This window comes from Etheostoma spectabile, chromosome 8 (assembly GCF_008692095.1).
Source record: "Etheostoma spectabile isolate EspeVRDwgs_2016 chromosome 8, UIUC_Espe_1.0, whole genome shotgun sequence".
Classification (NCBI taxonomy): domain Eukaryota; kingdom Metazoa; phylum Chordata; class Actinopteri; order Perciformes; family Percidae; genus Etheostoma; species Etheostoma spectabile.
In genome coordinates, this window is record NC_045740.1 from 11,437,616 (window position 1) to 11,458,905 (window position 21,290).

General features: G+C 41.1%; 1 protein-coding gene across 1 annotated transcript in view; it reads left to right on the plus strand.

Moving 5' to 3' along the window:
• Positions 1 to 12,667: 12,667 nt before the first annotated feature.
• LOC116694709 (transcription factor Maf) overlaps positions 12,668 to 21,290 on the plus strand; it is a 49,305-nt gene continuing 40,682 nt past the window's right edge. Inside the window, exons 1-2 of the mRNA XM_032524564.1 lie at positions 12,668 to 14,077; positions 21,001 to 21,071. Coding sequence (XP_032380455.1) covers positions 13,104 to 14,077; positions 21,001 to 21,028 — 1,002 coding nt within the window. The 5' untranslated portion in view covers positions 12,668 to 13,103 and the 3' untranslated portion in view covers positions 21,029 to 21,071. The remainder of the gene's footprint in view (positions 14,078 to 21,000; positions 21,072 to 21,290) is intronic.

Below are 21,290 nucleotides of genomic sequence, written 5' to 3' on the forward strand. Positions count from 1 at the left end.
TTAACAGGGGGGCCTGGGTGGTGGAGGATAGAAGATGTCAGTGTCTCCTCACATTCACCCGTGGAGGAAGTGAGAGAGAGCGTAAGGGGTAGAGAAAGAATAGAAGGATCTATCCGTCAGAGCTTAAGGAGTTTTCTAACAGTACATTGACCTTGAGTGCTTGCCATTGATTTCCAGTAACGCCTCCCAAACAGCGTTGCGAACCCCGCCTAGCACTGCGGGACCCTGATTGGGAACAGATTTCCCAAATTCCGATAGCGTGCCACCTGCCCAGGATGATGGATAGTCCTCCTGTATCCCATCAATCCTCACCTGCTGCCGAGGAGGTGACACCTGGGCCAGATTTATCATCATATACGACAACAAGCAAGGTAGCCAATCAGAGATAGCATACTAAACTGAGGCCCCTCCCCCCTGGAGGGTTCCATTATGTTTGGAAACAGATTTATTCCTGCAATATGACAAGAGGAGGGGAGATGAGGAGGGAGAAGAAGACGATAGAGTGAAAGGGCAGAGATATGACCCCATGTGATAAACAGAGGGTTAAACTGAATGATGCTTTTTAGGGGTACCACAATTCAAATTGGGGGAATCACAATGAGAAAAGAGAATGGTCAAAACCGAAGCAGCATTAGCCAAGATGTCCTGCCTTTTAGGTAATGATTTGCAAATACATTCAAGGAAACATTTTGTAACTCACCAGATACGTTAATGATGATAAATTTAATCTGGCATTAGGAATTAAGTTTAGTGTATTTACTGTTGCAAAAAGACAGGGTTGCTGTGTTGACATTGTCAAACTTTAGAAACTGTTTTCACAAGCTGTGTAGTGCTCAGCGAGGAAACTGAACTTCTTGTGTAAAATCAGTGGATTGCCCCTGCAAAGATTTATTGAACAGATTGTAAACTGCATTTGGAAGGGTTATTTCCATGATTGCATAATAGAAACAAAAGTTGTGAAAGTATGTTAAGGCTTTCAGGAAGTTTCACTGACAGATTTAAAACAAGCGTTTACATATATGTTCATAATGTTTTTGACAGTATCGCTAAGTCAATGTGTTCGTATTATTCACGATATGCAGCCTATAAAGTGATGAATTGATCTAATTCCATCTCTCAGAAATGATCGTGGAAGCAGAAGAGCTGATCACAGGACCATGAATGCGCTAATCTAATTAATATCCTCCTGTTCCTGCCACTGATTTTATGACTAGTTTAAAACCTTCTGCTGCTTTTACGGCTATTAGAAGCCAAGTGTGAGCTGTCTTCTACTTCACTCTATTTTCTCTCTCCACCAGCAGTTGGACACCCTAAAAATGAAGAGCCTCTAGGGAGCATAGGGTTCAACAGACTCAGAGGCCAACTACCTCTAGATCATTGCGACTAATGTCTGAAAAAACTATTCGGAATGGACCTGACAGTTGTGATAATGGTCTTGTATTGCTAGGTGTTTTTCTTTCTACAATTAACCTACCATCCCTCTTCTCCCAAAACACTTTCCCTGCCCTCTTCCACTCTACAGCCCCCCCCCCCCCTCCCTCCCTTTCACTTGGCGGAGCTACAGCGGTTTCTCCAAGGCTCACCAGGCACAGTGCTTTAGCCCTGTGTAATCCTGCCAACCCTATTTCATTAGCCACGCGGACTAAAGAGCTTAACGACACAGCCCCATCGCAGTAGAGGGAGAGAGGAAGAGAGAAAAAAGACACAACACAAATTCCTCAGAATACATGGCCGCTCAGCCAGTATATACGCTTTTCTCTCTCTCTCTCTCCATCTCTCTCTCTCTCTCTCTCTCTCTCTCTCCATGCGTCGTGCCATACCTCTCCCTCTGCCTCTCCATCTCCATCTTGCAAAGGAGCCCAGAATGGATTAGAGATGGCATCAATGGGATGAGACGTATTACCAATCGATTTGGAGGGAGCGTGGCATTGTTCTTCTGAGTGGAAAACTTTGGATTTAGCCAATGTGCCAATGCCAAATGCAATTGATTGTGAGATGAAGTTGTGCGGAGGAGAGACTCTCACTCTCTGTCTCTGTTGCTCTTTCCTGTCTCATTTCTTCCAAAACTACTGCTTGCGTTTAATCACTTAAGTCATTGAGGACTGTTTTGTGGTTCATCTGTATTGTCTGGGAGAAACATGTTGGGTTTAAGAGGCTGTAAAGTAGCTTTGTAGTGATCTTGGGAGAAAGGCGGATAAACAAGCAGATTGGGGAGAAACCTGATCAGTGTTAATGGTGATGGTTTAGGATTTCGTCTTTCACTGATGCCTTCTGCCTCACAGCCAAAAACACCATTCGACAGCTACTGAAAAAGAAAGCCAGGAGCTAAAGACGAGCCATGCCTTTAGTTTCCATTTTTCCTCTATAGACTGATGGAAAAAAGACAATTTACTTCTGTGCTGATAGATATTACATGAACCTCATAACATATAACACTTGTATAATCACAATTCAACCCTCCTGCCTGGGGTTGATTGTGCTGAAATGGCAGGTTCTGAACCAGACACTGTTTATCATTTACTTGATATTAGTGGCAGATTGGAGGGCGTGATAAGGGCCTTGGGTGATGAGCCCGAGGATGTAGGGGGGCCTGACCGGGGTCGGGGTAGGTTGTCAGCTAAGGGCACAAGGTGTGGTGGAAAGGGGCAGACACTGCTGCCATATTTCTTCATGAGGGAGACAGTGTCAGAGGAGCGACAAAATGAATGGCCTGTCAAAAGAAATGAGAACGAATAGTTCCTGTGTTCCATGGAAAGAGGACCCATCAAGCATCAAGGGGCTCCTTTGGAGGCAGATACCAGGACCAAGACTGCAGATATCATGGCTGCTAAACTAATGGGAAGTTTCTGTAGAGGCTGACAGAATATGTTGGAGGTAGTAGAAAACCATTAAAAGTGTACCAACATAAAAACTTTGGACAGGACATTGACAGATGTTAAAACTTTAGTGCGCAACATTTTTATATAAATGAACGTCCATTACCAGCTCCACAAAACTCTCTGTATTTCTCAGTATGGCTATGTTCAGAAATTGTTGTCATCCAGACGACTTGAGCTGGTGAAGATAATTACCTCTTATGAAGAGTCCATTATGTTTTTTTAATCCTCCGTGTCCTCCTTGGTTTGGAAGAGCGGTGGGGGTGGTGCAGATCGTGGAAGACTACTTCAAAATCCTCAGGGGGAGACAGACACTACGCACAATAATTTTAATGCATGATGAAATGCATAGGAGGAGTTTAACATTTGAGCCAGGTGGGAAAAAAATAATAATTCTTGTAGCATTTGAGACTTGTCCTACCACTTGGCATGAGCACATATGGACAAAACAAATCCAAATCCAATCACGGTACAGCTGTTTTAGAACGCAATAGACAGACGGTGGCGGAAGGCCCCATCACTTAAATTCAACTAAAATGTAACAGTGAGCAATCAGTGTTCGATCCTACAGACCTACCTCTGTTCTCCAAACGCAGAAACAAAGTGCAATCACACCATAAAACGTTAAGCCACGTTGAGCCACGTTAAGAAAAAAGATCCGTATTTTGCCGTAATCCATTGTCACGAAAAAAAAGTTATCCACAGCCATCAGTAGATCCACAAAAAGGGTCCTGGTGCATCCGGCACAGTCACATTCCAGCCAGCTCCAAACTGGTGAAACAGGCCTCTCCACTTCGCCGTTTGAACAAAGTGGAGTAAAATGTATAAAGTCCAAATCTACACAAAGCGCATCATCATTAGTATGCTGACAGCAAATTTATATACATGGCATTTAGGCAACCTTTATTGCAGCATTGGCACGGCAAGATGTCCAGACTTCAGTAACTTTCGTATTTTGCGTCCTGCATATGCGTCAACAAAGGTCTCAGGTGAGAGCTACTTGTCACTTGACACATGACCCAGAGCCCTGAAAAAAACATTTTTTTACTAAAGCAGTAATTAAATCAGATGTATTACCTACCACCATATAGTTGTTTTGTGTAATTTAAAATATTTCTAAAATATCTGACGTAATTATTAGTTTTTGAAACAATACCCTTTATAATAGGCTTTGTTTTTGAGTGCTCCATTTTCTCTGTCTCTTTCTCGCCTCATTCTGTGTTTGTCTTTCATCTTTCATACTGTAGCTTCTTCCTGCCCAGTTTTTTTTCTTTGATTTCCTCCACTCTTTCTGCCTCTCTACTTCTTTTTCTGTCTCATCATTAGTGGCTGTCCCATGTTTAGGGTAAAGTAATCTGAACTACGTGTCCCAGGGGCCCATTCCTTTACTTCCTGCTGTAGAAATAAGTGGCCTATTGATTAGTTATCAGCCTGTAATTGGGCTGCGATCTCCCTCGCCCTCAGATATCCCCCAGATATATGACACTCCTGACAGCCTGAGACGTGGGTAAGGAGGCGGGGTTGAGTGGTGGCGGGGGATTCCTCCTGCCTGCCAACACTTTACTCAACAAAATGTCTTCCTGACCACAAAGATGCCAACTGCTGCCCACATCTCTCTTCCTGCAAAGGGATTTTCAACATCAAGCCAGGGAAAGAGTATTCAATCTTTCAAATTATACAGCCAGGAGGAAAAGACCAAGAGGTCCTGCAGGATTTTCTGCTCTGTGTTAACTATGAGCACCCATTTTTGCCATTTTCTCATAGCAATAAACTCTAAAATTGTAATCAGACTTTTAAAATGAAAATGGTTCGGCTTACCGCGAAAGAAACTTATATAAGCTCAGAGTAAGTACACCATTCGCATATGGATAATTGCCTGTGAGGGATTTCAATACAAATTGAGGCTCAGGAAGCGGATAAGCAACAGGAAGGGTGTCTCTGCTCCTGTGTAAGCATCCAAATCTACTGTGAGTGCGCAAAGAACCATGACTAACTCTTACTAAGTCTGTTTGTGCGTTTTTAGGAAAAGCTTAAAGATACTTTCCTCTCTTCTTTATCTCACTCCCTCTTGCTGTCATAGCCTCCTTTTCCCCAAAAAACGATGTGTTGTTCTCAGGACTCTTTAGTTAGCATCAGAAATGTATGTTTCAATCTCCAAATGCACCAACATTTTCCACTCATGAGGTATTACAGTAATTGTGACCATTTGTGAGCTTAGTCAAAGTGTGCAGAGAGGAGAGGAAGAGGAGACGTGTCCTACTGGGTTCTCCAGACAGACACAACATGTCAAACCTCAATTTAGCAGCCAGATTAACGCTTATCCCAGCCTTCACCCTACTCCCTTGCTCCTCCCATCTCGCCCTTAAAACCACATCTGATAAACATTTCATTTCCACACTCAATATTGCCATAATCAAAAGTCCACCTATTTCATGAAGCCTGTTCATCCTCCCGTTTCACACATCCTCGGGCCAGCAACGATCAACCTTTTCCCTCCATTCTCCTCCCTCATTCTCCCCCAGAGAAGTGAATATCCCGGTGTAAGTGCATTTGTCTCCTGGCATTAATCTAGTGGCGATATAAAGGATTATTGTATGAGGCCATGGTGTCCTGTGGGCTGCATTGTCTCTGCATCTCCCTCTCTGACAGAGTGCAGAATAACGCAGAGAGATGTGACTTTAGTTTGCTTGCTCCCTCACACACTTCTCTGCTTACTGTGAGCTATAGGCAAATGATTCTTCCATTTCTGAAGAACAGATGAGGGGATCATCACAGGGAGGTTAAAATTAATATTCACATTCATCTGCAATAATCTTAAATCACACTGCATGAGGTGTTTACTTTCTATTTTTTATTTTGGTTGAATCTTTTAGTGTCCCCAAAGGGAAGAAAGCATTTGTGGGAAGACTTCAGAGGAGGTCTGGGAGAAGCAACGTGGGTGATGTGGACTATTGAATCTGTAATATGGCACCACCTCACTATTGTCTGGTGGGGCTGATCTCTACAGAGCCGTTGGCCCCCACAACCCTCTGGAAAACCAAACAAAGACACATTGTGTGTGTGTGTGTGTGTGTGTGTGTGTGTGTTTGTGTGTGTGTGTGTCAATTTTAGTTGTGCCTGTTATGTTGTTAAACTACAACTTCACATTTCAAATTCTAATTTCACATTTTCAAAATTTCAAACACCTTTATATTATCGATTACCCTGAACTTTTTCAATTCAACAAAAATCAAGTTGTCAATTATTCTGTAAAATGGTGGGAAAATAATGAAAAACGTTCCCAGAGCCCAAGCACAAACATAAAATAACCCACAGATATTCAATTTTAAAAGATAAAAAACTGTACAAAACCGAAAAAATACTGACATTTGGAAAGCTGGGACCAGTAAATATTTGGCAATTTCACTTGATATATAACGTTAATGATTAACCAATAAAAATGGTTGAGGATTAATTTTCTTTCAAACGACAAATCAATTGCTAAATTAATTATCTTTGACCCAACTTGTGTGGACTAAATGTAACCATACTCCTCAATTAGGTTGCTGTTGCATTAAGGTAACATTTTATGATGAATTAGAGAATTAAGTTTGCATTAATAACAGCCCAGAGTGGACACTGTGGACATTAATAACAGTGTACAGTTGCAGAGAGCATATAGCACACATAAACATATACCCGCCACATCAATAATAACTCACAACCTCTGACTGCAACATGAATCAACATATCATGCACACAGACGTCACATGCAAACACTGTCCTCCTGCATACACCTAAAAATATAAAATAATTATTTATTCATTTTTTATTATTAGCCATGAAAAGCTGAAATTATCCAGAAACTATTTGCTTTTGGGAAAAGCAAATAGCTACATTTGTTTGTAATTTTGCAAGTGTTGACTTTTTCTACCTGCTCCTCCACATGCTGCGTGAGGCACGGTGGGGATAGCTAATGAAGCCAATAATGTAGCAGTGTGGCTAATGAGAGAAGATGAGCTCAGGTTCCATACGATTCACACTTAATTTTAGTGTGCTTGTGTGTGAACATGATGATATTCATAAACCTGGACGGTTGAATCCACAGTGCAATACTTCCTCTTGCAGTACTGTCAATTTTCAAATATTTGGGTATTCATAAAGCCCTGGAAAATTGTTAACTTGCAGACTGCACTGACATGTGAATGACCCACATGTCTTCATCATATTACCCGTACACGCTAGAGATGTCAAACTACATGTGGAAATGTGCTGGTTTTTAAAGTATAATAGCAGTGCATCCCATGTTACACAGAGACAGAGAGCAGATGAGACTGCTCAGACGATGCCTGTGATGTCCACCTGCTGTGAGAGACAATAACCAGATGTGAAGAGGAGAGTTTGACACATGCAAGTCTGCTCATTGTGGCCAATTACCGGGTTGAAGCTTCCTTCTGGCAGGCACAGAGCCAGAGAAAGAGAGAGAGAGAGAGAGTCACAGCCTGGTTTTCTAATCAAGAGCCTCCAATAATTTAAATCAGAATCTTACATTGCTCTGGTGTCTTACACGACATAATATTACCATTTTGAGGCTTTGAGGTTGTGATTGACTGGACTTGGACTTTACTGCTTCTGGGGAGTATAGAAGCAGAGCTAGAACGGAGAAAAATCAACAGAGGAACCACATTCCTTTAACTAAACATGTAAACCCATGTCCTGTCTTTCTGTGAGAATACTGTTCCGCTATCTGTGTGTGTGTGTGTGTGTGTGTGTGCGTGCATGAATGTGTGCGGTGTGTGGTGTGTGTGTGTCTGTGAGTATGTGTGTATGTGTGTGTGTGTGTTGTGGTGTGTGTGTGTGTGTGTGTGTGTGTGTGTGTGTGCGTGTGTGTGCGTGTGTGTGCGTGTGTGTGTGTGTGTGTGTGTGTGTGTGCCTGAGTCAGTGCGTGCATGCGTGCACAGGTGCCCTGCAAGTTAATCACTTGTTGAGGGCCTGTTTCTCCTCCATTAACCATGCAGACGTTTTTCAAGTCCACACATAAACAGAGACTGAGGGCCGCTACCTGCATCCAGAGCAAGTAAATGAATCGAAGAGGTTGTAAAAGTCTGATTAATGCAGGATTGGAGAACAGAACAGCGAGATAATGGAGAGAGGGAGAAAGAAAGAGAGAGAGAGAGAGACTTCGAAAGACTGAGCAGGTAAAGACTGAGTGGACACAGTCTTGCTGTGGAAACCGGGCGCCACAGACAGACCTGGCTGCCTTTGAGAAGACAGGCTGTGTCAGCTCTGTCCACACAGACAGGTAGAGAACAGAGCAACACTTCCTGCTTTGATGTAGCACACATACTGACATCAGAAGTCAGTTCTTTACTAAAATTAAATGTACTTTCCCAGATTTAGATGCACTGTGACCAGACAAAAATGCAACATCTACTTGGAGAAAATAGTGTGAGCGCTGTAGAAGCAGCAGAAACAGCGAGTGCATGTCATAGCCTGAGAGACAACCAGCACAACATCCCGTAATATCTGTAGTTCATCTCCTCACAGTTTACTCTGCCTACTGTTTTTTCACGTTTTTTTTGTTTGTTTGCTTCTGTCTTTGTTTTCTTTCTTACATTTGACGCTAGAGATTTTACTGTATATTGATATATTGATATACTGATATACTGTACTGTTTTCTTGTTGTTGTTTTTTATCTTAAATGCATATGTTTTAGTTTACTCAATGAATTGTATGTAGGTATTTCTTCTCACATTATCATCCTTGTTTCTTTTGCAATATTGTTATCATATATATTGTTATAAATTGTTGTATATATACATATATATATTCAAATTGCTGTATATATATATATATAGATATATTCAAATTGCTGTATATATATATATATATATATATACATATACATATACATATATATACAGCAATTTGAATTGAAAATTGTGAGAGCGAGAGAAAGAGAGAGAGAGAGAAGGAGGGAGAGGGGGAGAGAGAGAGAGGGAGGGAGAGGGGGAGAGCGAGAGAGAGAGAGAGAGAGGGGAGAGAGAGAGAGAGAGAAAGAGATAAAGGGAGAGAAGCCAGTTCTAAGCCAGTTCTCTCAAACATAGTACTTTGCAAATATAGCACTTTGTTTCCGTGATGTGGAAGCTTATTATCTTAATATGCATTCTTTTATTCCCCCTATAAAACACTGGCAGAGGAAAATGTGGTACCGTACTTCATGTTCGTCCTTGTAATAGCTTCTCACAGCTACTCATTCTATTACAAAAGATACAACAGTTAGTTAAGACCCCACGAAACATTTCATTTTCTGTCCTGCTAATTAAATGTGTCTCAGATGAGCCCAGTGAGCCCACTCGTCTGGTTGTCCCCCATTTGGGGTGCCACCAGAGTTTAATATATGGCATTAAACAGGGATTGAGAATGAATATGAAGCCTTCCTCCCATTGGGAATGTAATGAGTGATTATAAGGCATAATCTTGGTCATGCAGAAATCCTTTACTTTAGTTTCTGACGTTTTATTTAAGTTTATGTCTGTTAAATATGGTAATGTCTAGCTATTTTTGGCACAAGATTTTCAATAGTGTGAGTGGGGTTATAAAACGCCTATCTTGCAGATGCATGAAGTAAGCTTTAATTAGTTTTTTTGTGAACGCCATCTCCTCCGATTATTTTATACAGCAATAAGATAATATCGTGGCGTGTAAGCTGCCATATTAGTGTGAAATAAATTCGTACATTTCTGCATGTTATTTATTTTGCAGACCTCCCAAGTACCTCCCGCTTCTTCATCTGTATGCAAACATGTCTACTACAAAGCTGGGCAACAAAGCAAACAACAAGTTGTGCACATCCTTTGTAAGTGCACAACTTCAGGGAACCCCAGAGGCAGACAAAAGGTTAGCATGCTGAAAATAAAAGTGAAGTCTATTGCAACATGGCACATAAGTCACACTGTAATGAGGATCTTTTTAATATATGTAACAATTAGTAAAGTCACTGTACCCGTAAATCACAGGGAACTCCGGGAGCACTGGTTATCCTTTACCCAAGATGCATCAGTGATCTCCTGGGGTGAACTCTGAAAGGTCAGACAGTGTCTCATTAACACATACTGTAGCTGGGCTCCACATGCAGAGGCCGGACTATTCACACAAAGCTGGCTTGTACACGTTAGGCCGGGGCATTGGCAGCATTACAAAAGAGTCACCTGGTCTCAAAGGGTTGAGTGTTCATTCACAAATCACTTGGCTGCAACGGCTTGGGTCAAAAACGAACACAAATAACTTTTGCAAGGATTTACGGCAATTGTTTAAAAGCGTGTCATTCTCACTGTTATGACACACAGCCTCATTTTGAGGTCAAGGAAGCTAATCAATCCCCAAGAACGTGTTTTCCATGTAAATGTAATTTGTTGGAGAAATAATAAGAGCTGATTGTTGGTCTGGCATTTATTTTAAAGATATTTAGATATGTTGTATCATATAACAGGTTTACAAGTACTCTTAACTTTTGTTTGTACTAATGCTGTATGAGTGGTCCTCCTCCTGCTGTAAAGGCTTATTTCATAATGTATACCTGAGTGCAACCCGTGTATGGTAGAGGGGAGAAAAAATCATCCCAGATAAAAGATAGACAGTAATAAACTTGGTGGCAGTGAGCAGCCAACATGAAACTCCAAAGGGAGACAGAATAGGGTGCATACAGGAATATTAGCCCTCAGGACACAGCTGATGCATTGGTTCTGGACTCTGCTTGTTAACCCTTGAGACTCTCTGACCAAAAAAATCCTGGCGCTTCAAATGTGGCAAAACATAACTGCTCTCTGTGTCTGTTGGTGACGTGTGTGTCAACCCATTTTACAAATACTGTGAGGGGAATTATCTTTTTGATTGCTTTAGGTGTTATTTTGTCAGTTTTATAGGACTAAAGAAAATACGTTTTTCAGGATAACTTTTATTCACTTACCTGTGTTTCCCTTCAGTTATGATATAATTTCCTGTCACAACATAATGCCATGGTAATGTTTAAAAGACATACAAATGACTAAATAAAAAGCAATACCACCTTATGAAAAAGATGTCTTGCTGTAACTCTGAAGTTCTTTTCCTGCTGTGTATCTTACTGCAAGTCTGAATTTAATCTACACCCGCTACAACACATAGTAGCTTCAGATGGGACACCTCATCTGTTTAATATTTATTCAAAAGCATCAGAGGGGCCTCTGTTGTGTGTTCTAATGCATAAAACACGATATTTATCCTTCCTGTTTAACGTTAAGTCCCCATGAACAGTCACAGGGACCAAGAGAATATTTACTTGCATTGGGACACCAGGGAGTTGGATTATGTGCTGGCGGCTTTGTAGTTTTCTGAAGCTTCCCTGTGTGACATGTTCCAGGGAGAGTTCTCTTATTTACTCTCCAGTCCTATGTGTATAGCCCTCCTTATTGTTTGTTCTTGTGTGCCACCACTCCTGAGGAATGTGCTCCAGGAGAGAGAGAGAGAGAGAGAGAGAGAGAGAGAGAGAGAGAGACAGAGAGAGAGAGGGGGGGGGGGGTTACACTGATGCTGTGAACATCTTGGGATTGAGACTGTAGACTCCGGAAGGACACAGGTGGAGGGTATTCAGAAGAAAGATTTTATGTTGACAAGGACTTGTATTACATGTGAATGACCATGCGGGACACAGGTGAAAGAAAATGTGTTTACATTTCTCCTTGAAGAAAAATTACTTCTGTATAGTAATGACTGTTTTTCTTTTCTTTTCGTTTGTTTTGAAATCCCAAATGTTTTTTTTGTCATAAGTAGTCAAGGAAGTAAATGTTTGTCCTGTCAAATAATTTTCATATCTAGCAGAACCACTAAAAGAGAGCCGACGATGCTCTACAAGAGCAAACTGATGCATATACTGTATATATATTGTGTATATAATGTTTTCACATTAAAAGCAGAAAAACATTTGCCCAAAGCAATTGTTGCGGACACATAAGCTACTTAGAGACCCTACAAAAGCCACATGAAATATTATTCTATACCGAAAGGTGGCGACGTTGGGTTTCCAAACAATGTCCTTCAACCAGACCCATGCTCTTGTCAAACGCTTCCACCCTCCACACACAACGATTCGCTATGTCTGTAGTAATATGTAGTAAATGAGTAGCCTATATGTAAAATATAGACTATTTTTCATCGATCAGAGAGAATCGTTCAGATGCATTTCAATGCATTCCATTCCAAGATGTTTGGGTAAGAGGGTCTAAAACGGTTGTCTTGTCTGAGACGAGTTTTAAGATCACTTGGACGCCTTAATTATAAATCTCCCTATATAGTTAATGATATGCACTGTGCAAAGTTTCGCTATGTCAAAACTAACTAATGAGAGCTGGATTAGGATGGCTGACTAACAGACTGTTCTGAAAAGAAAAAAAAAAAAAAGTTGACAAATATGACTCTAAAAGGAAATGTAAATGATTTGAGTTATGCAATTATTACGATTATGGAAAAAATGTATCATGTGTTGAAACAGTAATGACTTGCTAAAAGATGAGGCTAAACATGCATTCACCTGATTCTGTCGCTCCTCGGAATCTGTATTATTTTACCGCTTTAGTTATATTTCATGTGAAGGGGAAGAATGACTATTAAGTCTCATGTGTCAATCTGCTGATGGGCTTGGACAGTTCAGAAAACTTTGGTTTCTATACTATTATGCTAATTACATCCGCAGGCTGGTCTCCTCATTGGCTGAGTCTCAGTCAATTTCATATTTCAGTCCTGACGTCAGGGCGCCTATAAAACTAAGCAATGCTTTTTAACTCGTCGGCTGACTGATGCCTTAGAAAAAATCTATCAATCCTAGGGTGGAGTTTTTTTTTTCTTCCACAAAGCAACTATTTGCCCGGGACACGTGCGTGAACCTCTTCAATTTGGCGCACTAATCCTAAAAGGAGCCATGAAGTGTTAAATGGTAGAAACAGAGACAGCGGCGCTCAGACACCCGCACGCTGGGAGAGAGGGAGGAAACAGCGCTGCTCCAATGCGTCTGTGCAACACAGACTGAAGAAAAAAAAACTTATCGACTCACAAAACCAAAACCTGCGCTGCGCAATTAGTGCGTGAAAATCCACTTTTTCTTCGGTTTTGAAGAAAATAAATAAAGAAATCAAGCTGGCTCAGTGCGTGTCTCAGCAGCCCACTTTGACAGGTGCTCCTCACCCCCTTTGGAGGACTGTCAACAGCAAGAGGATGGCATCAGAGCTGGCAATGAGCAACTCCGACCTGCCCACCAGTCCCCTGGCCATGGAATATGTTAATGACTTCGATCTGATGAAGTTTGAAGTGAAAAAGGAGCCGGTGGAGCCCGATCGCAGCATCAGCCAGTGCAGCCGCCTGGTCGCCGGGGGATCCCTATCTTCCACCCCGATGAGCACGCCTTGCAGCTCGGTTCCCCCCTCGCCAAGCTTCTCGGCGCCCAGTCCGGGATCAGGGAGCGAACAGAAGGCACACTTGGAGGATTTCTACTGGATGACCGGGTACCAACAGCAGTTGAACCCCGAGGCTCTGGGCTTTAGCCCGGAGGACGCCGTAGAGGCGCTGATCAGCAGCAGTCACCAGCTCCAGAGCTTCGATGGCTATGCCAGGGGGCAGCAGTTCGGCGGCGCAGCCGGGCCAGGAGGCGCCATGGCCGGGGAGGAGATGGGATCAGCGGCCGCCGTGGTATCCGCGGTTATCGCTGCAGCCGCAGCTCAGAACGGGAATCCCCACCACCACCATCACCATCACCACCACCACACAGGAGCACACCACCCCTCCTCCGGGTCTCAATCCGGCGGCGGCATGGGGGGAAACCACCAGCACCTGCGCTTGGAAGACCGGTTCTCGGACGAGCAGCTGGTGACCATGTCGGTGCGGGAATTGAACCGGCAGCTCCGGGGGGTCAGCAAGGAAGAGGTGATCCGTCTGAAACAGAAGAGGAGGACACTAAAGAACAGAGGCTATGCCCAGTCCTGCCGGTACAAACGGGTCCAGCAGCGGCACGTCTTGGAGGGAGAGAAGACACAACTCATTCAGCAGGTGGACCACCTCAAGCAGGAGATCTCCCGGCTGGCCAGGGAGAGGGACGCCTACAAGGAGAAATACGAGAAGCTGATCAGCACCGGCTTCAGAGAAAACGGAGGATCCAGCAGCGACAACAACCCCTCATCCCCGGAGTTTTTCATGTGAGTCTCGGCGCTGAAAAAGTTTTAATAACCGACCCTCACAAAGAAACAGAAAAAAAAAAACTTTTAATCTGTACGCAGCTAAAATCGGTTGTGCTTGTGTTGAAGCTGTTTGGTTAAAGCAGTGTTAGACAAAAGAGTTTTACACTTTTCTGTATTTCAAAAGTAGCCTATTTCAGTTTCAGGGTGAGGATCTTGATTGATTTATGTATTGTCACTTTTAAGTGATAAAGCCTACAAATAGGGCTGTATAAATGACCGAATAAGAATTCGGCTTCCACAAATATTTTTAAAGGATTTCTGTCTAATTCGCAATGTTGCATGAAATGACTTAACCCTTTGCTGAGTAGCCTATGAGTCCGTCCTTACAGCCTCGTCCGTTTGCTCCCTTTACCCAAATTAGTTTAATGAAATCCAACTGTCCTCGGGCACAGCAGCTTTATTTTGATTTGAATTTATACTAGTTTTTGTTGTTTAAAGTCAATTTAATTTGGATCATTTTCATATCATCCATCCTATTTGTCTTGTGAAAATAATATCCAAACTCAGAAGTTTGGAAAATGGATGTCAGTGTAACAGTTATGTGAAGCCATGCATGCTGGTCATGCGCGGATTGTGTTTGGACTTATTTTCTTTTTCCTTGTTTTTGAGAACTTGTGTATGATGATTGAATTATATCATGATTGTTCAGCCTCATCACATTTTTTGGATTTATTTGTAAAAAAAAAAAAAAAAAAAAAAGAACAACAAAAAGAAAAAAACGTGTGAACAGGTGCATTCATCCGTCACTTTGCTTTCATGAAAGTTCCCCGCAAACATGGACCCTTCAACATTTATAGGCTGCCCTTGTAGCTCTGGGAGGAAAATGACATTGTGGAATAAAGCAACTTTGTTCTCTTGATTTGTACTCACAGACAACATACCACCAAGGTGAGCAGCATCAGACTATTTAGTTGAAACGATTCTATTTTTCTTGACAAATGCAAAGACTAAATAGATTGTAGCGATCAACAAGTGGGGATGAAGATAAAATGCTTAAACAGAAGCAGATTATGATGCATGTCCTGAAATTAATGAGAGATAGGCCACTTTGTCACGCAAACTTGTTGCAACAAATGACCTGTTCTTTCTGCATTTCGTTGTTAATGTGTTTTCCTTTCATTTAAGGAACTTAATTAAGTTTACCCAAGAACCCTATGGGTGTTATTCGGTAAATAAACTGTGAACTGTTTGGAAAATGGAAATGATATGTTGTCCCGGTGCTGTAGAATAATTAAGCAAAGCAGCATGCAGCCATAAGTCTTTTGGGATGATTTCTAAACAGTAAAATGTATTGTGTGGACAGTACAGTTAACTGGCAGACATCGTGTTCACTCTTAAAAATGGAATTTAATAAATATACCATTCATCAATAAACCTTCATGAATGGAACAAATATATTCTGAAAATGTTTTGTTCTTTTTGTTCTTTATAGTTTTGCATGTTGTTTGTCACTGCGTCTCTAAGGCGACACCACACACTCTGAGCCCTATAATCTTCTCTCGATCTAAATTGAAATATAGGCCTAAACAGAAGAACAAAATGTCAGTCTGGTTCACATCTGGTTTTGAATGAAGCGCGATACAGATGTTGCGCACAAGGCGCGTGTTCTTGATTCATAACAGCTCCAAGATCAAGTCCAGCTCTAATGTATGTAGTACTGCAGTCATTAATATAACTTGACTTAATATGCGTTCTTCATTCTTTTTTGTCCCCTAAAAAATTACACGGCGAAATATATAAACTATAAGTGTTTTCTCTTCTTTTGCTTCTCAAGAAATAAAATAGACGTTTTTCACCTGTTGCGTAATTAAAGACAGAAAAGACCTATCATTTTTTTTTTTTTTAACGTGAAAAAAATCAGACTACACTGCCAAATGTTTCTAATATAATTTCATTTTTTGCCCCAGGGCCTACTAATATTACTGCAGCTGTCCTAGAAAAGCTGAGTTAATGATTGATTTTAGAGTAAACTTGCACTTTTTACTCAGTAGCTGTCCACTTGTTGAATAATGTCTGTGGAAAGTTTCATTTAAAAAACGACCGGAGACAAAGGTCTATATGACAAAAAAACAATCAAATATAGGATAATAGGCTACATACATATGTTTAACTTGGAAAATAAAATTTTTGACTTCCTGCAAATAATTCCATCTGAAAATAAACTGTAGCCCACATTCTTTTTTGACTTTGATTTTTTTTTTTTTAAATGCCTATAAGACTAAAAGAGAAAAGCCACAGGAGGCACTCAGAGTAATTTGGTTTTGTAGGCGACTGACAGCTCCATAGCTTACAGTAAAACCTGCCTCTGCTCTGGTCTGCAGCGCCTGATGAACTCAGTGCATCCTAACACAAGTATGGCTGAGATAAAAGCCACAGGGTCTAGGTCACTGCCACCATACGTGTGTGTGTGTGTGTGTGTGTTGTGTGTGTGTGTGTGTGTGTGTGTGTGTGTGTGTGTGTGTGTGTGTGGTGTGTTGTGGTGTGTGTGCGTGTTTGTGTCTGTGTCCTGTGTGTGTGTTTCAAGGGGGATTAGTTATTTTCCCACTGCAGAGCCTTTGTCAGTCGGAGTGCTTGCATGTGTATGAGCGTAAGGAGAAGTTGTTTTATTTGGCAGCTCCTGAAAACTTTAAAAGGCACACAGCAATGGCGTGTGTGTCTGAACGCAGAGTTTAAGACAAATGTTGTAAACACTCTGTATTTTGATTTGTGTCTCACCTGTACACACACACACACCACACACACACACAGTCACCTGGATCGCATTAGCTCCCATGAAAGCCCAGAGTGAGGGACAAGATGGGAGAGCATGATCCTCTCATGCCTGGAGGAATGATTTTCTCTGTGATTAAAAGTGAGTGAGAGACAGAGATAGAGCAGGAGGGATAGAGAGAGCAATACAGAGAGAAAGAGAGAGAGGGAGATGCTGGCTGCCTTCCTGCTCCTTTCAGATGATAAACGATCAGAGATGCGTCCTAGCTGAGAGGAGAGGGCCTTTTAGTGAGCATGTGTCCACTAATTTATGGCCATCCTATCTGATTAGGTCAATATAGTGTGCTGTTTAATTACATTTGTGTTATAACCTAGAACTGGAGATGCTATGCTTTCACGGCACCCCTTTCTTCTGCGAGCCAGACAGGGTTAGTTTGCGTTTTCTGTGGAGTCTCAGAGTTTAGCTCAGGACAGTCTTACCTGTGGTAGACTTTGTGTCATAGTTCATCTTTTTCCAGTGTTTCTGCTCCCTTATTTAATACGTAAGAATGAAAAAGTGGAAAAAAATGCTGATCATTGTGTAGGGGTGGAAACTGTGTGGGACAATTTCTGCTTGTGCGTGTGTTTTGACTTTGAGACACACCAAGGGGCAGGAGGATTCAGTAGCACTGATTCACTTCCTGCGTTGAAGGAGGACAGAAGGCACAGGAAACAATATTCAGCGCTTCCTCCTCATTTCTCAGCAAATTCAGTGCTTCTTTCTCTGCCTTTTTCTTTCTCTCTTTCATTTTTACAGTGTGAAAAGTGTGTACATATAGAACACAGACACACCACATTCGTAATCTTATCAGTATGAATTGCAATTCTATTCTCCAGCCCACTATATTGACTTCTGCCCTGTGATCATTTGCTCAGTCTGTCCAATGATTAGGTTATTAAAGATAATGTAGTTGTCTGCTGTCACAATATTGGACTCTCTCTTTCAGGTCAACTATGGGAAATCACTTTGAAATTTATCAGTATTGACATTTGAATCATCATCATGTACTTTGTTTTAATGCCTCAGAATTAATAGGACAAAGGATGTGGGCCCTTTTTAGTGTCTATTTGTGTGAGTGCTCAATAACCAGCCTGCATTGTCTTTTATTTCACCTTGTAGAGGAAGGGTGTAGATGCTCTAACTGAATGCATTAGATCTATAGGAATGAGTCATTTGATCATGACATTGTGAGGTGTGTAGCTTTTTATGTCAACCCAAAGGAAATCTGATTAAGTAAAACAAATAATGTCTCACAAAAAACTTAAAAGACCTAAGGTGCCAAAAATTCAGGTTGCGTTCCTATTTTCTGGACGGTAATACACTACTCGATTTAAGAATAGCTTCAAGTTGCTTAAATAGTTTTGATTTATTACTGCTCTAATAGGAAGTGTTTTTTATAATCAGTTGAGAGGAGTAAGTAAACAGTTTGTGTCTTAAAACATTACCTAAACAAGTACAATTAAGGTGTCGGTAATAATAATATATATTAATATACTAAATCCACTATGTTAACATGTCAGGAAAGGGTAACAACTAGTGCAGAATAAAAAACAATTTGTTTTGTTTAGTGAAAAATGCAGTCATCTTGTTGCACGTTATTGTTTGTGTACGTTCATTTCCTCCCCCCCCCCCCCAAGGTGAAAAACATGTTTGCATTCAAAAGAGGAAACAATTTCAATCTCTTCCACTCAATCCACATCTGCATCACTCCACGCGATAAACATTTACATTTAAAGTGATTTAAATCAGCTGCATTTATGTTCCTCTGTGGTCCGTCCATCATCTAGACCTGCAATGCCAGAGCTTCTCTCTCTCTCTCTCTCTCTCTCTCTGTCTTGCAGTGTCCTGAGTTATGTGTCATTTATTTGAAACCCTAATAATTTAACTTGTCCCCTCCTGTCGTGCCTGTGCATGTGGTAGGAATGCAGCAGCTGTAAAGATGGTTTGTGCTGCTGCCTCTGTGTGTATCTTATTGGCTTTACATGGTGATTTATTCCAGCAAATAGAAGCATGAACAGAGAGGACGTAATGTGATTGTCTGAATCCAATCCCATAGTCTGGTGTTGAATTGAGATTACTGTAAATGTTCAGCTGTAAAAGAATGTGCAAATGGGCACATGCAATGTGTTTTGTGATTTTCCTTGCAGTAGAATTCAAACACTATTTGCATTTGCTTGTATGGGAAGCCCTCCTCAGAATGCATCACTAAAGGGCAATAGATGAAAGCTAATTATGATTTAATTATATGTGATCACAATCTTCTGACAGATAAACATAGCTGAGGCTGTGTTGATGTTTTCAACAGCGAGTTGAGTTGCAGGGCAATGAGTCAGTGGAGTGGTGTGTTTTGGACAGCGGCAGCGGGTAACTGAGTGTATTATGCAACTGTGTGTGCGTGCATTTTTTGTTTATGTGTGTGTGTTTAAGTCTGCGCGTGCACAAGTTTGTGTTATGCAGGGTGGAGCTGGAGCCCAGCCCGACCCCTGTGTGTTTTACCTGCATCTCAATGAAGCGAGCGAGGTGATTTACCCTTCTACTGCAGTCAGCCTCTCTCTCTCTGTTTCTCTCTGTCTCTCAACCAGTCAAACAAACATTGATCTCTTTGCCAGGCAAGGTGACCCACCGTGTTGTTCAGCTCTTCAAAGTCTCTTCTCTCCCTTTTTATTTGTACCTGGGAAAGGCCTTGACCCCACACACTGCTGCCATGTAGTAGCCCCTCTGCACATGGACCTTACTTCCACTGTATTGAGCCCAGTGTGTGTGTGTGTGTGTGTGTGTGTGTGTGGTGTGTGTGTGTGTGTGGTGTGTGTGTGTGTGTGTGTGTGTGTTCCTCTGTGTCTGGCCCAGTGTGTATATACAGCTCTTTGTTTGTCTTCACCTATAGGTGCGTGTAATTATGTGCAGATTGATTTCTATGGGGCTGAAACTGTAAAATCTAGTGTAGGTACATCTGAGAGTCTGACGGCAGACTTGTCTCTGCTGTAGGTCTGTTACTGGGAGCTCAAATGTAGCTAAATGGGTCAGAGTCCATTTGGCCCTGGAGTGAATTTGGATTACAGGGAAATGAATGGCTGTCATTGTTGCTTAAAGATGGATTGGGGGCATTAATATACTTTGTTGCTCCTTTGTCTCATTTTGCTCTATTGAAGCCCAGCAAAAGGTTTTTCAGGTATTTAAAGCAGGTTTTCTTTATCCACGGTTGTCTCTGGCATGTGTTCATAGACAGTGATGCTCACATGTGTGTATTATTCTTACACTGATGTGTGAATACTCTGATCTCAGACATGCATGCACCCAAATAATTGTAAATGTGTATAAATGGTCCTCATAAACCAACTGACCACCCTGCTTTTTTCAGTCATTTTTGAACTAAGAAATTTAATCTATATTTTTGTTAAATTATTTGAAATGATGCACTTAAAATAGAGGATGGGGTGGTTACAATATTACATATCATGAAACATCATCATAACATAATGTTGCAACGTGAAATTTATTTCAGATATACGTTTCATGTGTATTGATATAGCTTTTTAAAATACCAAATTGTGTGGTGTGTGTGTGTGTGTGCGCGCATGTGTGTGTGTGTGTGTGTGTGTGTGTGTGTGTTAGAGAATGAGGTATATCAAACGTATTAAAGACAATCAGTCATGTTTTAACACGTTTCAACATTAAAATTTAATTTTGTTTTTGTGTTGTATGTTTAGGTTTAGTGCTGCTTTATAGCCTTCAGTATGTGTATGTGTATATATAAGTTTATTTATGATGAGTCTGAATAGTTTTGCATTTTTCATCTAATTTGTTTCCCTTGCATTTAACTATATTTTTTTAATATTTGATGTATTTTCAAATTATTTCAAGTTTATTTTATGAACTCAAATCATTGGAACAAATTTGAATACTACAAATGTATTGTTCAGTTTGATTTGTATTTAAAAGGATTATTTTGCTCTGTTTCACCATTATTTGTGACATCATCTTTGCTTTCTCACCTTTTCTTCAAATTCATGGTCCGTTAGGTAACAAACAACAATTACTTAATGTTCAAAATGTGTTATAACTGCAGTGGTTTCCTGTGTTGGTGGATCACAGTGTGGCTTTTATAACACTGTTCGGTTTCCTGTCTTCGCAGGACGTCAAGAAAATTCCTCCATCTGTGATAGAGAGCTGTGACTTCTCCGCCCCACCACCCTGGAGTCTGAGGTAACTTGTCCTACTCAGCTTCCAATCTTCGACTCTCCTTCACAACACAAATTCATTTAGTACATCAACAGTCTTAAAATATTTAAAACCAATGTCAAATTAAATAGAATATAAAACTACACCAACAAGTTTAGTGTTGCAGAAGTCTGAGGATTTCTGATGATGTCTGTTGCATGTATATCAAAATGCACAATGTTCACACTAAGCTTTTGATATCAG